At 42.8% G+C, this 15,220-nt stretch overlaps 1 protein-coding gene across 3 annotated transcripts in view; it reads left to right on the top strand.

The window, feature by feature from the left end:
• Positions 1-15,166, top strand: part of rgs12b (regulator of G protein signaling 12b) — a 72,703-nt gene extending 57,537 nt beyond the window's left edge. For 2 of the 3 annotated variants that reach the window (XM_036137188.1, XM_036137189.1), the window contains exons 7-19: positions 2,357-2,526; positions 3,499-3,591; positions 3,736-3,879; positions 5,637-5,819; positions 5,977-6,127; positions 6,510-6,604; positions 7,282-7,461; positions 8,021-8,094; positions 8,210-8,336; positions 9,829-9,925; positions 10,010-10,071; positions 11,940-12,111; positions 12,436-15,166. In XM_036137188.1, the coding sequence (XP_035993081.1) occupies positions 2,357-2,526; positions 3,499-3,591; positions 3,736-3,879; positions 5,637-5,819; positions 5,977-6,127; positions 6,510-6,604; positions 7,282-7,461; positions 8,021-8,094; positions 8,210-8,336; positions 9,829-9,925; positions 10,010-10,071; positions 11,940-12,111; positions 12,436-13,040 (2,153 nt within the window). In that variant the 3' untranslated portion in view covers positions 13,041-15,166. The remainder of the gene's footprint in view (positions 1-2,356; positions 2,527-3,498; positions 3,592-3,735; positions 3,880-5,636; positions 5,820-5,976; positions 6,128-6,509; positions 6,605-7,281; positions 7,462-8,020; positions 8,095-8,209; positions 8,337-9,828; positions 9,926-10,009; positions 10,072-11,939; positions 12,112-12,435) is intronic. The other variant, XM_036137190.1, reaches the window with a different exon arrangement.
• The last annotated feature ends 54 nt before the right edge of the window (positions 15,167-15,220 follow it).

Raw genomic sequence — 15,220 nt, 5'->3', positions numbered from 1 at the left:
TTTACATGTGTCCACGCCACACTGTTTATGTTCAAAGAAATGTGGAAACCGTTTATCATTTCACCTTCCTCTTTACAATTGTCTGATTTTTCCAGAGTGGCTGTAGCCTGTAAGCCTCATTAAATCCACCGAACTCTGTGGTTGGAACGTGACAAAATGTCAAAGGGTTTAAGGCAGGGGTGTCAAACTCATTTTGGTTTAGGGGCCACATTCAGCTTAATCTGATCTCAAGAGGGCCACACGAGTAAACTCATTGCAATATTAAATAGAACTAATAAATGTGGACTTGTTGTTGATTTTTATATTAAGTTATTTTCACTTTTACACAATATATTATGAATAACCTCAGCGTTTTTAAGAAAAGTATGTGCAAATTCAACAATACTTTTACTCAGTTAAACATTTACTATGTGCATTATGCATAAGAACTGATCACAGTGATTATACAATGTTGAAAAACATTTATTCACATTTTTTGGAACTTAAAAACAAACAAAACAAAAAATACATCAAACAGATAAAAATTAAGAAATGATTTGAATTTTTCCACACCTGAAGCTTAATCTGCTAATTAAAACACAGCGCCCCTCGTGGACAATATAGGAACTGCATATTTTCAATTAAACAAAGTACATGTTTTTTTTTTGGCCGTATGTTTGACAACCCTGGTTTAAGGGGTGTGGATCCTTTTACAGTGCGCCGTGTCTACATCTAATGTAATCACAGGCCTTTGTGCCGTATGAGGATCTAAGCATTGGTGCCAGATTCACACATTTCAAATAATGCAGTAAGGAGCGCCTTTCCTTCTTTGCAACTGGTGGTAATCAACTGGAGAAACAAATGGGATCAACATCAGGAGAGCAGAAAAAGAATTTTATATATATTTTTAACTTTGTGTTAATTGTTAGATGAATATTGGTGGTAAAAACATATTGACTGACTTGGTAGAAATGGAAAAAAAAAAAAAAAGCAGAAGTGCTCTGCTCACTCGAGCTTTCTGGGAAGACAGTACCGTCTTTGACCTGATCAGCAGGTAGCTGCAGGGATCCACTCTCACCCTCTGGTTCTCAAATAGATCACGCTTGAAGAAAAGAACCTCTCCGGGTATTTTGTGCATTTTCTGCAGAATCTTACTCGGATTACTGACAAAGCCGTATCCGGTTATACTGCCACACGACATATTGGGATCAAAACTAATAGATTGCCTGATATATTGTGTGGCAGTGAAACACAGCAGCTCAGGAGGAGGTTTGGTTTGGTTTGGTGGTTTCAAGAGATTGCGAATAACAAAAGCAACTTGGCTTTAACTAATTGGACTTATGAAAGCGCTGCGTCTGGGTGTTTTGTTGCAAAAGAGAACCCCAGGAGCAGAAAAATGTCTCACAGGGCAGGGAATAGGGACCTACCTGTGCTTCAGAATCGAGCGGGGACACATTGATGCCTAATGAGTTCCGGTGCAATCGCTCTGCTTTCAAGGGATGCAAATTCCCTGCAGGAAACAAGAGGAAAACAGGCTAGAGATAAAAAAAAGAAGCGTTTTATGATTAATGTCAGACTGTTTTTTTTATAATGATAGGTTGCTACTGATTGTTTAAACAACATTTTTCCTGGTATGATACTGGCGCAAGTTGAAATTCATTGAAAAAAAATCATTTCAGGGCTCATCTTGCTTTGCAATTGATAAAAAAGTAAGAAAAACAACATGCTGAACTGTAAAAAAATAAAATCAATCAGAAAAGTTGCGAGTTCGACCCCAGAGCTTTATAGCTTCAGTCCATTTAGCATGTTTTCTTGCAGATACCGATGCCCAATGAGGTCCGACCTGCTGATTCAAATATCCACAAAATTGGATTTTTGTTTTATCTCCTAAGGGTTTAATAGACGTAGCAGATTGGAGCCATACCAGAAAATGTAACGATCAATAGGGAAAGTAGTCTTGCTATCTGAAAGTTGTGGGTTTGATTCTAGCTTCCTCTCGTTGCCCCTAGGTAACCCCGGATAGCCTAGCGATCTGCGTCGGTGCGTGAATTGTGTTTGTGGGTGTGGTTGGGTGAATGTGGCTCCAGTGTAAGGAACTTCATGTGGTATGACTAGAGCACAATATGTGGATTCACTCCATTCAACATTTAAGAAATTATACCATTACCCCTGTTCATGCCAGAAAAAATAACGTACATAACATTTTCAGCTTGTCTGTTATGATAAAGAAGATTCTGACCTTTCATTAACTGACTGCTCAATCAATATGTGACTGATTTGCACATCCTTAACTTTTTTTTTTTTAAGTTGTTCCAGCGTTTTTTAAGAGTGCACGGATGTGATGCCATGTGCCCATGTGTGTTTTTTTTGTACACAGAGCTGAACAGCGTGGAGCTGCAGGGCTGCAGCAGCGACAACAGCCTGAACAGCAACGCCAGCCTGCCCAGCGTCCAGAGCCACCGGCGCCACACCGAGAGGCGGGTGGCCAGTTGGGCCGTCTGCTTCGAGCGGCTGCTGCAGGACCCCGTAGGAGTCCGCTACTTCTCGGTACAACAGCCCCCCCCCGATCGTTGCTCACCAGCCTGTGCTCAGGACACAATGGCTCTAAATGCCTTTGTTCGTCACAGTTTGTCAAAAACTACCGATGAAGTGTAAAAAGTGGTAGTTAACCTCGTTTGTTAGTGTTTCCTGCAATTCACACCAGACCTGTGGATATTTCAATGGTTTCATGACAGTCTAACAAGTTAACCAGAAGCCCACAGCATCACAGGTACTCCGCCGTACCAAAGAGTCAGCACCAAACCCATCTGTGTGTGGCTGAGAAGCTGAGATGACTCCAGCTGAAGTCCCAGGAGAGCTTAGTTTACGTGTGCGATGGTAGGACAGAAAAGCTGGTAGATAGGGCCTCAGATGCCCAACAAGACCATTTATTTGTTGTTATTGTTGTTGTTTTTCCCTTACCATCCTCCTCTCTCTGCTTGGTGACAAGATAAACACGTGTCCTCTTCCAGCATTGTGGCCAGTGGCCACAAGTGGGCCTCTGGACCGCATGATTTTTATCCCCCATTAAAAAGAAAGTCACGGGTTACTAATCCAAATGTTCCTAGAAAATCTCATCAGCTTCAAAAACTAAAGGAAGAATTTAAAACAAGTGTTCCATTTATGATTACTTTAAAGAAATTGTTCGAGGTGCCAAAATGTACTTATTATTTTTTATGAAAACAACCATGTCCTAAAATAAGACCCACACACACACACTCATGAAATCAATTTAAAGGATTTTCTGCATTTCTGTTGTTGGATACTCTGCCACAGCAAGAAAAGACGGACTTATTTTAGGACTTTTTACACCTTTTCATCAGATTGCCGACAAATATGGCGGGCACTGTAGTTATAGCAGCGTTTGGTGAATCATCTCAAACAGACAAAAAGTTTCTGTCATGCACTCATGAATTCCACCGATTGTTATAGTTTTTTCGGTGTTGTTGACGTTTTTAATCCACGTTTAATTTGCTGCAGGAGTTCCTAAAGAAGGAGTTCAGTGAGGAGAACATCCTGTTCTGGCAGGCCTGTGAGTTCTTCAGCCATGTCCCTGAGAACGACAACAAGCAGGTAACAGACCCTAAATGAGAACAAAAACAACCTTTCATCGCAGACATCCATCTGTTTAAATGTCTCCTGTAGTAATTAGGTGAGTCACGACCGAGCATTCGCCTTCATCCAAACCTTCTTCCCCCCCTTTTTTTTTTGTTTTAGCTCTCGCAGCGTGCCAGAGAGATCTACAACAGCTTCCTTTCCAGCAAAGCCACAACGCCGGTCAACATCGACAGTCAAGCCCAGCTTGCCGACGACATCCTCAACGCGCCAAAACCCGACATGTTCAAGGAGCAGCAGCTGCAGGTACCGACACACTTTTCTTTTCTTTTTTTTCTTTTTTTTCTTTCTTTTTTTTCCTTTTTTCTCTTTTTTCCTTTTTTTCCCTTTTTTCCCCTCCTTTTTTCTCTTTTTTCCTTTGTTTCCTTTTTTTTCCCTTTTTTTCCTCCTTTTTTCTTTTCTTTTCTCTTTTTTCCTTTTTTCCCCCCTTTTTTCTTCTATTGCAGCCAAACATCTGAAAAAGGAGGCTCCTCCTTCAAGACAAATTTCTTCTTATTATTATGAAAAGCGATAATAATAAAAGAAAAACTCCTTTAAAGTGCTCTCTGAACACAGTGTGGAGTGCTCACACAAAACAAGGCCAGTCATTCATCTCTGCCCGCTGTCGAGCAACGCCGGCCTGAATGGCTTCTTACACACGCATGTTGTCGAGGGGGCAAAGTGTCTGAAAAGCGCTATTGATTTCAGCCGCGAAGCTCAGATGTTCAAACTCTGATAAGAGAGTCACAAGGCCTGGAGGATATCCTCTCCATCACGCTTTTTTCCCTTCCTTACATGTCAGACACCCACACATGCTCTGTTCTGTAACTTAAGCACACACATTAGAGTTTAATGGGAGCTTACACAGGTTAACTCAAGATTGACGAGAAACCTTGCAGCATTGTTTGTTTTGTTTTTTTTAGGAAATTTCATTTTAAAAGCAGAATATTTCCTATTTTGAGTCAGACAGGCTACAGATGAGTGAATCATTTTTTTTTTACCCCTTGAACTTTCCCCTGGCCGTTCTCGTGCTGGAGGAGAACCTCTGCCTCGGTCTCAAACCATATGCAGCAGCTAATATCATCTTCTCAACAGCATCACAGCAGCTTCGTGCTGCACCACCATGTTCCACAGTGCAAAAGGGGGTTTTAAAGGTATACTATGCAACCGGGGTTGATTTTCCAGCGAGGCTCCCCCCAGAGGGCGAAAGTAAAAGTGCACTGCGGTAAAGATGCTCAGCTGTTCTGGTTTCTCCATCAAGCCAGGCTCGGTTGTTTTGAGCTTAGCAGACAGGCGAACGCAACGAAAAGTGGAAAAAACGGCAGTACAAACAATGAATAACACAGTGAAAGTATGAACATCAGGGTTTCCCGCAGCGCTATCTTGGCGGCCGCCTCGCCAACATTCCAAAAAAAAAAATATAAATAATAATAATAATTAAAAAAAACTCGATATGCTTGCATGTTTATTTGACGTTAACACGCGGTTCTTTGTTGTTGCTTTCGCGCGTGCATATAGTGAATGGCAGGGCAAAAACACATGGAGTTCTCGCCGTAAAGCGAGACTTCTGTGTGTGCGGGCCGTGAGCTCCTGCAATTGCAAGTGCTGTATTTCCCCCACAGACCCCCAGGGCGGCCGAGAAAACCTTTGTTCGACCTGAAATGACTCATTTAATCATCCAAAACGGTATGGAACACATTAATTAACTGAAAAATGTTGCATAGTATGCCTTTAAGGGTAAAGTGCAGCCTTGGATGTCCACCACAGTGTTTTCCCAGGATATGTGGAGTGCAAGACTTAAAGTTGTCAGGGGATTTCCCCACCTGAGCCGTGAAATCTCTACAGTTCCCCCAGAGATGCTGTGAACCTCTTGGCTGCTTTTCAGATGATAGAATATAATCGTCAGAATGATTTTTCTCACCTCTTTCTTAGTCTTTAGGTTTTTTTTGCCCAGCTTTGTGTGTCTTCTCATTGTTTTGCCGTCTTTGTTCCCCCCCCACACACACACACACACACTCCTTTAGATCTTCAACCTGATGAAGTTTGACAGCTACACGCGATTCCTCAAGTCTCGTCTGTACCAGGAGTGCATGCTGGCCGAGGTGGAGGGCAGACCGCTGCCGGACCCTTATCACATCCCCAACAGCCCGACGTCCAAGCACAGCACCACCAGCTCCGACCGCTCCAACCTCTCCACTCCTAAGAAGGTAACGCAGCAGCGAGTGTTTGCCCCGGACTCCCCGGACGTCTTCGTGTGTGAAAACGGCTTTAAGTGTGCAGTTCTAAGTGAAACAGAAACGCGCGTTTACCTCGGTTTGCTTGTGTCTTTGTCTCCGCCTGCACTCATCAGTGTGTGTCTTACAGGAGGACAAGAAGACCAAATCGGGTCGATCTTTGAACGACGACGGGCGGGATGATTCAGGGGACCGGAAGAAGGGCATGTTTTTCTCCTGGTCCCGAAACAGGAGCTTCGGCAAGGGCCCCAAAAAACGAGAGCTGGCCGATTTTAACTACAGTCAGTCCCTTTTTTTTTTTTTTTTTTTTTTTCCTTCCCCTCTCTTCTTTTTATAAATTCTGTCTTCTGGAGAGTTTGGTCCAAACAAGAAAAGATCACGCATGGAAAATCGGAACATTTCGTAACATCTGTTAAGAAACTGATGCCGGATTGATGACAGATAAACGATCAGTAATGTTCTTGTAGGTTCGGCGTTCCTTAAAAAAAAACAAAAAAAAACTATTTGCATCTGTGGTGTCGCTAAGATCTTATCTGATGAAGCATTTAATTGGAATCTAGTCAGCAGATATTTCTACATTTGGCATGCGTTTGCTCATGATGCGTCTCATCTATGTTTTGTTTTGTTTTTTTCCGTCTTGCTTGTTTGTTTGTTCCTCTTCAGATTTTCCTGGCACCAACGGCCGTCGAGAGTCCCAGGGTTCCCTGTCCTCAGGAGCCAGCCTGGAGCTAGGGATGCCGGGGTCGGGGAAGAATGAGGTCAGCCTGATGGGAGTCATCATGATCTAATCAGCTGGGCTAATAATTGGTTCATGGAAACATATTTCTTGCACGGAGCAGCTTTGACGTCAATGCTCTCTTTAAAAGGGAAAGGGGAAAGATTTGTGAGTTTTTTTGGCAGATTTGAATTTAAAAAACGTCACTTAAAGATTTTGGTTCATTTTTCTTCTGTAAATTTTTTTTACAGAAGTAAAATGAGCTAACCGTCTTATGGCCTTCTCAGTCCCCCTCACTATCCTCTGCAGGACACCCGTATTAGCAAATTGTGTCATAAGCCATTCTGCACATCTTCGGTTTCTTTCTTCGCCTCCTCGGCTTGTGCCATGGAGCAAATAATAAACCGTGTATACATTTAGTTTAATTTAACCATATAATGTTCTCAGCTTCTACTGGTGTGTGGGCCTTTTACAGCTTTAATTGATTATTTCGGTTTGTAATGTCACATTTAATTTTATTTCTACTTCAGTTTCCAATGTAGGAAAATACTCATAGACAGTACACACCGGTATATCCTTGTTAAACTTTCTCTGAACTCTCTTCACCGGGACCATTTGTGAATGAAGATGTCTTTTAAAGTATATTGTTAAATTCATTTCACCTTCTGGGTCGCGAATAACCAAATAAGAGCAACCTTCTGTTCTCATTCTCTTTTCCAGCATGAACGTGGAGGAGGCAGCGCCCCCTTGAGGCAGTGTAACATTAGCTTGCCGGATGGCTCTTGTTGCCCGGTGCCCCTTCGGCCCGGCATGTCCATCAGGGAGCTGCTGCAGGGCCTCTGTGACAAGCTGTGCATCAACCTGGCAGCTATAGATCTTTTCCTAGTAGGAGGAGAGAAGGTAAACCTCAATGTGTGTTTGAGTTGGTGTCCTCCTTTTAGGGAAGCAGAAGATTACACTGAAAAACTAAAAATAAGTAAAATGTTCATAAAATGAGTGTATTTGTCCTTGATTTGAGCAGGTAAATAAGATTATCTGCCAATGCAATGAGTATTTTGACCCCTAAAATAAGATAATTAGACATCCTGCATTTGAAATAAGATGGAGATAAATTGTTCCTATTTTAAGTGCAAAAATCTTATTCCATTGGCAAATCATCTTATTTACCTGCTCAAATCAAGGACAAATACACTAATTTTATGAACATTTTACTTATTTTTATTCCATTTTAGCAGTGTAGAACTGATCAGCCGTAATATTTTCATTAAACAATGGATTGGGGAACCCAAATATGTGTTTTTTGTTGTTTTTTTTTTACTCTTGGGAAGTCTTTAATGTTTAGCTGTACTTCCTTTTTTCAACTTGAGTTGTTATGATTAAAATTTTTACCACGAAACAGAAATGTATCTTCTAGGAATGAGTAGCTGCCTCCATATAATAATTTTTCTTTTTTTCACAGCCACTTGTTTTGGACCAAGACTGTATGACCCTGTGCTCCCGAGACCTTAGACTAGAAAAACGCACCCTATTCAGGTAAATATATATATAAAAAACACATCAACACCAAGGATACATGTGGGACTACAGAGCCTGGTTCACACAAACATGATTTATTCTGTGTTTTTGTTTTGTTTTTCTCCTCCCCCAGACTAGACTTGGTCCCCATCAACCGCTCCGTGGGTCTGAAAGCAAAGCCAACTAAACCAGTAACTGAGGTCCTGAGGCCTGTTGTGGCCAAATATGGCCTCCACCTTTCCGACTTGGTTGCACGCATAGTAAGCATTGTATCTCCTAAGACTGTTCTAGTATACAAAATCATTCATACCTGTTGAATTTGTGCACATTTTGTCACGTTACAACCACCAACCTTAGGTCGAAAACAAACCGAAGGCAGCGCAAAGTAGAGAAGTGGGTTTAATAAAAGCAAATTGGCATTTATTTCTTTTTAACCCACTTTTCTTTAATACCTCTAAAGATCAAGTGGACTTTAGAAGGTTTCTAAATGGCAATCGTGTGTGGGATTTAATCCCAGTACGAATCCTGCTGTTCGGTGAAGACCTCAGAGCTTTCATAGAGAACAAAGAGCATCATTAAGACCAAGGAGCACAGCAGACAGGTCAGGGATAGCAACGGAAAACGAGAGAAGATTAATCTGGAAAGTAGCCAAGATGCCTATTGTCGCTCTGGAGGAGTTGCGGCGATCCACAGCTCAGGTGGAAGAATCTGTTGCTCAGATTCGGCAAGAAGAAAGCCCCCATTCTGAATGAAAGCATAAAGAAGTCTAGTTTGCAGCAAGGCATGTAGGGGAGGCAGGAAAGATGTGGATCAACAATGAACTCTTTGGCCTATATGCAAAAAACACTGTGTGGTGGAAGAACGTCATCATCCTAAACACACGGTGTGTTTTACTACACTGCAAAAACGGAACTAAAAATGAGTAATATTTTGTTAAAATTAGTGTATCTGTCTTTGATTTGAGCAGGTTAATAAGATTATCTGCCAATGGAATAAGACTTTTGCACTTAAAATAGGAACATCTCCATCTTATTTCAAGTGCAGGATGTCTAATTATCTTATTTTAGGGGTCAAAATACTTATTCCCTTGGCAGATCATCTTATTTACCTGGACAAATCTAGGAAAAAAACCCACAAATTGTAAGAACATTTTACTTATTTTTAGATCCGTTTTTGCAGTGTATATCAGGAAACATGGTGATGGCAGCATCATGCTATGGGGCTTTTCTCTAGCAGGGTCTTGAAAGTTGGTCAGATTTCATTAGAGAGTAGATGGATCTAAAAACATGGCGATCATGGAAGAAATCATAAGACTTCAGACGGGGTTGGAGGTTTACCTCCAAACAGGGCGACCCGACACAAACAACCAGAGCTACAATGTATCAGTACCAGATTGTGGTACCAATGTACCACAATCTGCAAAGGTTTCAGCTTGGAGATGCACAAAGATTGTAGAGCCAAACCCCATGAAAGGCTTTTATCTGTGATTGTAGCAAAGGTTGGCTCCACAAACTCAGGAGAGATGATTACAAATGCAGGGCTCAGTTTTCAGAGTATTATTAGTTTAAACAAATCTGTAAGCATTGCATCCCTTTTCCTCTGCTCCACAGTTATAGTCTACTCTGTGTTGGGCCGGCTCCATCACATTAAATCCCCCCTAAATACGCTGAGGTTTGTGGTTGTAAGGCGACTCATTTTGAAAATGGAAAAGGCGCTAACAGCATCAACAAATGTTTTTTCCTTGCGATGCAGCGCGGCGAGTCAGAGCCTTTAGATCTTGGACTTCCCATTTCCAACCTGGATGGTTTGCGAGTTGTGTTAGACATAGAAGAAAACGCCGTGGGCAAAGGTATAAAGCACAGACACACGCGTCACACCCAGCTGACCCTCATTCTGTGGTTTCTGAATGAATCGAAGCTTTGTTTCTCCCCAGAAAAACTCAAAGCGGCTCAGAGCCACCTTCCAGCCTCCACAAGCAGAAACCAGTCAGCGACAGTAAGACCTCCTCCATCCAGCCTCTCATTTCAAATTTTCCTCTCCGTTCCTGATTGTTCTGTAACCCTTCTGAATGTCTCCACTGCCTGGTTTGATAATGTCACGCTATACTAAGTGTCCCTCCTGCTGCGGCCTCAGCCACCCATGTCTGTTCGCTGTGTGTTAAGGATGCGCACAGGTGTGTTGTGTGTATGTTGTGGTGCAAGAAGAGCCGCGCCAAGGTTCCCCCCTAATGTTCCATTAATGTGGTCCGCCTGTGGCCAAACGCATCATCAACTTTGCTTTCTGGTTTTCCCTTTCTTCCGCAACAACGCCGCCTTTTCAGCCGACGAGATCCCGAGCTCCTGCATCGTACGCTGGGTGTCGGGGGGTCTCCAGATCTTCAGCGATAGTTGGGGGGGTGGGGCAGCTCCTGGTTGCTACATAGACTTTCTTTCAGCTGTCAGGTTTCGATCATAAATCCTTATTTAGCTGATCATCCTCTTGGCAATTCCCAGGATCTGTTTTTTTTTTTGGGAAACAGATCTATTCCCCCTCCTTCACCATTAGTCCCGGCAGTAGTTTAGCTTTAAGTAGCGGATAGTTTTTTCCCCTCTGGTGTTTTGCTGTGTGTGAGCTTTCCCGTTGATGATGCTGAGCACACAAAGCGGAACGTTGTGGCTGTCTGAATGGAACATCCCGGCACGTGTTTTTACTCGATTTGTGTTTGACGTACACCGCCTGGCCAAAATGAAAGGTAGCGCCTTGATTTAACAGAGCAAAACAGGTAAAACTCGTCGTGTGGTTAAAGCCTGCAGAGGCAGCTGGCAGCGAGTCCTTATTGTTGTTGTAGGCAACTTCCACATCCAGAAAATAATTCAAGCAGACTAAGAACTTGTGCTGGAAACGGAATCGGATGAAGAGCTAGCCGCTAGCATTGGTTAGCATGCTAGCGGCTAAAGCTTAAAGTCTGGTGGCTCAGAGGAAGAAATGTTTCTGGAAAGAGGTCTCCAGCTCTTTACTATATTTTAGTTTATTTTTCTACTTTTAGAAAATAAAGTAGAATTAGGCGTACTACCCAATTGTATTCTGATGTGTATTTCTGGAGCGCGATTATTCGTACCTACAAAAAACATCCATGCAGGGTTTAGTTTTTTTTTTTTTTTTTTTGGTTTGTTTCAGCTTTTTTTCTACTTTGTCTGCACTCCAGACATGTCGTACATTGGCAACAAATAATTCACTATTTAAGTCTTGAAATCTGAAAGTTTGACGTTGAACTTTGAACATTTAAGGTGGGATTTCTGTAGACAAAATGGAGAAACTTTTCCGATAACTATTTATGTATTTGACAAAAACTATATTTTTTGTCGTTCTTGTAAATATTTTCTGAGAACATAAATAGCCATTCACTTTAAAATCTAGTCCTTATGAATTCTGTTCAGCATTAATAACAACGATAATAAGAGTGAAAATAACAATATTTAATGATAGTGATAATAGTTTACTGTTTATCTGTAAAGTGTTTATAGCTATATGCACAAAAGCATTGTCTATGAACTTTTCAGCAGAACTGTTGGCATACAAAAAAAAGCAATTCTTAACCAATCAAGCTGAAAAGTATCTGATTCTGGTTCAGCGGATCATACTCATAAATGACATAAATGGTTGCTTAACCCTTTTGGCCAGGTGGTGTATACTCCACAGTCTGTAAAACACAGAAGGTCAAACGATTCGGTGACATTCCCTAAAATCATCCCCCATCAGCGAATCGTGTGTCACCCACTCACCATCAGAATCATGACCGTCTTCACCATCAGCACCTCTGGTTCCCACATGTTGTCATTGCTTCTGCCCGTAATGCCCCACTCCGCTCTCCGTGTGGCCCCCAGGGGGACGACAGGCCACCAAGGAAAGGCGGTTCAGCCCACCCCCATGGGGAAAATGGCAAGGCTGGGCCCGGCCCTGACCCAAGCAGCCAGGCCTTACCCAACCACTCTGTCTCTCTGCATAAGGCTCCGGGGAAAAGAAAGCAGAAAAAGATTAATATAGACGAAGCCGAAGGTAAAAACTGACCAGCCTCCTTTTCTCTTGTTTCTGTAGCTGTTGCTGTTTTCACACTAACCCTTCGGCCTGCCTGCCTGCAGGACTGCACCAACACCCAACGCTCTAAAGCTAGCTAGCTAGCTACATGTAGCCCAGTCCACTCTTTGCTTGTACTGAATGTAGCTTTGACCTGTCTGAAATATTAATACATACGCTGCATGTCTGTGCGTTACAAACAACTTCTTACAGTTTTTGAGACGTTCTGGATGTGTATTCTGTTGCGCGTGCAGCCGTTCATGTATTCATGTGTTTTTTGTGCATGCGGCGCTCTGCGTTCCGCAGAGTTCTTCGACCTTATATCCAAAGCTCAGAGCAACCGAGCCGACGACCAGCGAGGCCTGCTGAACAAGAGCGACCTGCAGCTGCCGGACTTCCTGCGCCTGTCACCAGCCAACCCGACGGGGCCTCCCCCCTGCAACCCCGAGAACGTCTGCTCCGCCCCGGATTCCCGTAACACCAACAACGGCGGCGTCCCCGGCAGCGGCCGCCGGGGCAACAAGGGAAACAGCAACCACAGGGGCGGTGTAGTCAGTGGCTCGCATCTGCTCAGCGCGAGCCACCAGTCGCAGAGCTTGGACTCGGCGCTGGGCGCAGAGTGCGGGGGAGGCAGGAAAGCCAGGCCGCACCCTTCGTTTCCCGTCGCCTTGTCCCCCGTCCAGCCAACCCGAAACAACACGCAGGGTGTCCCCCAGGACCCAGCCAGGGGGGAGTCAATCCAAATGCTCGAGGAGGACGCCCTGTCGGACCTAACTCTGGTGGGAGAGGGGGACATTAACAGCCCCAGCCTCAACTACATCACTCCCTCCGCCCTGTCGAGTAAACCCCTCCCCCGACCTCTACACCAAGCACAGGACGGTCGGCCTAGCTCAGGTACCTTGCCAGTGTGAACTCTTTCAACCACTGAACATGCACCGCTCCCTTCACCTGACTGCTAGCGGGACTGGAGACCCCCTAGAGTCAGCCTGAAGTCACTTCAGTGGCCACTAATCACATGCGGCAGAAAATGCATCTGAAACTCCTCCTTTCCTTCCATTGAACTGAGTACTAAAATATTTTTCAATTTATTAGATGCATCACTGCAAATTAGGAGCTGTAGTCCAGATTTTGATAGAAATACACATAACTACTCTAAAAGGTTAGAGCCAAGAGCGTAAATGTATGAGATTAGAGATTTGGTTTTGTTTAGACAGACCACAGTAAATGTGATAAAGTGAGATTTGCACTGCTTTGTGGCCAGCAATCCACTTTTGAGGATAACAAAATGTGTCAAAAACAAAGAGAGGAAAAATAGATGCATTGAGCGTGGACAAAATGTGCCCCCTGAATTTTCTTGTGTTGTGTGCATCTGTGTGGACTTTTTCAACGGGCTTGCTGTGGATGTTTTTTTTTTGTTTTTTTTGCTTTAAGACATAAGACTGAGGGTGAGCTTGGTAAAAAAAAAAAACCTGCGCCAAATTCACTCCTCCAGTCCCTAATTGTACAGAATCTTAACAATGCACTTTAGCCAATTGTAAACAAGACTTTAATTATTTGTCTAAATGTCATTTTTTCCCCCCTGTTACTCCACTTTGCATTCATTTTCTTGTCTTTTTCATACTAAATGTGATTGAGATGCCATAGGTTTAGAATTCATTATCTCAGTAATAGAGATGTGTCGATAAAAATGTTGTGGCTGGTTTCCTATCTCCGGTTTTGGCAAAGCTATGACCTGCCAATATGATTGTACCCAATTCCAAATTCTCATTAAGAGCTACGACATTAAAAAAAATGTTTTTCTAGAGTTCCTGTGGCGAGCAGTAATTACTTTTTTTATTAGGGGCTCAGAGAGCAGTCACTGTAAAACAGGATTTTACTATCTTTAAAAGGCAAAAAACAGTTTTGCATGTTGAATTGACAGTTAGCATGGCTAGCATTACTGAAACCCAGTCATGGTTATTCCCTAGAAGACGTAGATCCTTACCACGACTCTTATATTTTCTAAAATGACATATATTTAAGGTTCTTAAGCATAAAGCAGACCAACTTTGCTAGACTCCTTTTAGCCTTCCTGTTATCTCCTGAAAGTTTTGCTCTCTCTCTCTCTCTCTCTCTCGCTCTTTATACCTTGAATGAACTCAGACATTTCTCGACATGTCGTAGACAATAGTTTCCTCTCAAAGGGCTTCGTGGATCTCTGTGCGTCCTTTGAGCATTTTTAAACGCCTCACCTATAATGAAACGGGCTAACTTTCAGTCTTCTTTGTTCAGTAACAACTTCCGCACTGAAGAGAGGTACAGCTGAAACCTGGTAGCGCTTAGGTTTGGTGCATTCACTGATTGTAAGGTCAGATTCTTTAGTTTTCTATTTGCCAGCCACGCGTCACGGCTGATCAAGCTGAAACATGTCTGATTCTAGTAAACAACCGCTAACTCGGATAGTCTCTACTCAGTAGCCACGAGAAACTAAACTACAGGCAAGGCCGGAAAGCTCTGATAAAATAGTTTTAAAGCAATCATACACTTTTTAACTTAACCTTGTAACAGCTGGCTGGCCTGACCCAGTGAAGTCAGAAGATACACTACCTTTACACACAGTTTTTAAAAATCTCTTTCCATCCATGTTCTCTTACCTCAGGCATTTTGACTGTATCGCAAAAGCTTAAGCGTGCACTCTTGGCTCATTGATCTTTAATAATGTGCACTGACTGTAAACAAGCAGCTTTTTTTTTTCTTTCTTTCTTTTTCCATCCACCATGTTTGTTTCAGATTAAAAAGCTTTGAGCTGTGTTTCCTGCAGGCTTCAATCTGGACACACTTCTTTTGAGCCTTTACTGTATAAATCCGTTAATTTATGCATCATGTTGTTTTCATGGTTACCATCAGTTAAAAGTATTCATTTGTATATAGTTCCCTATTTGAACCCGCCGTGTCGACGCAGTCATTGTTGAATGGTATTGCTGCCACGCTGTCTCATTAGGAATCGGTTCAGCAGAGTTGACTGTAAATAGTTCAAATAAATGTTTTCCACATTTCATTCTCTCTCTGTATCCACGTGTAAACAACCTCCTTTCCTTCCTTAGGCTTTCAG

Source organism: Fundulus heteroclitus, chromosome 5 (assembly GCF_011125445.2).
Source record: "Fundulus heteroclitus isolate FHET01 chromosome 5, MU-UCD_Fhet_4.1, whole genome shotgun sequence".
NCBI lineage: Eukaryota > Metazoa > Chordata > Actinopteri > Cyprinodontiformes > Fundulidae > Fundulus > Fundulus heteroclitus.
This window is presented reverse-complemented; position numbering and strand designations above follow the sequence as displayed.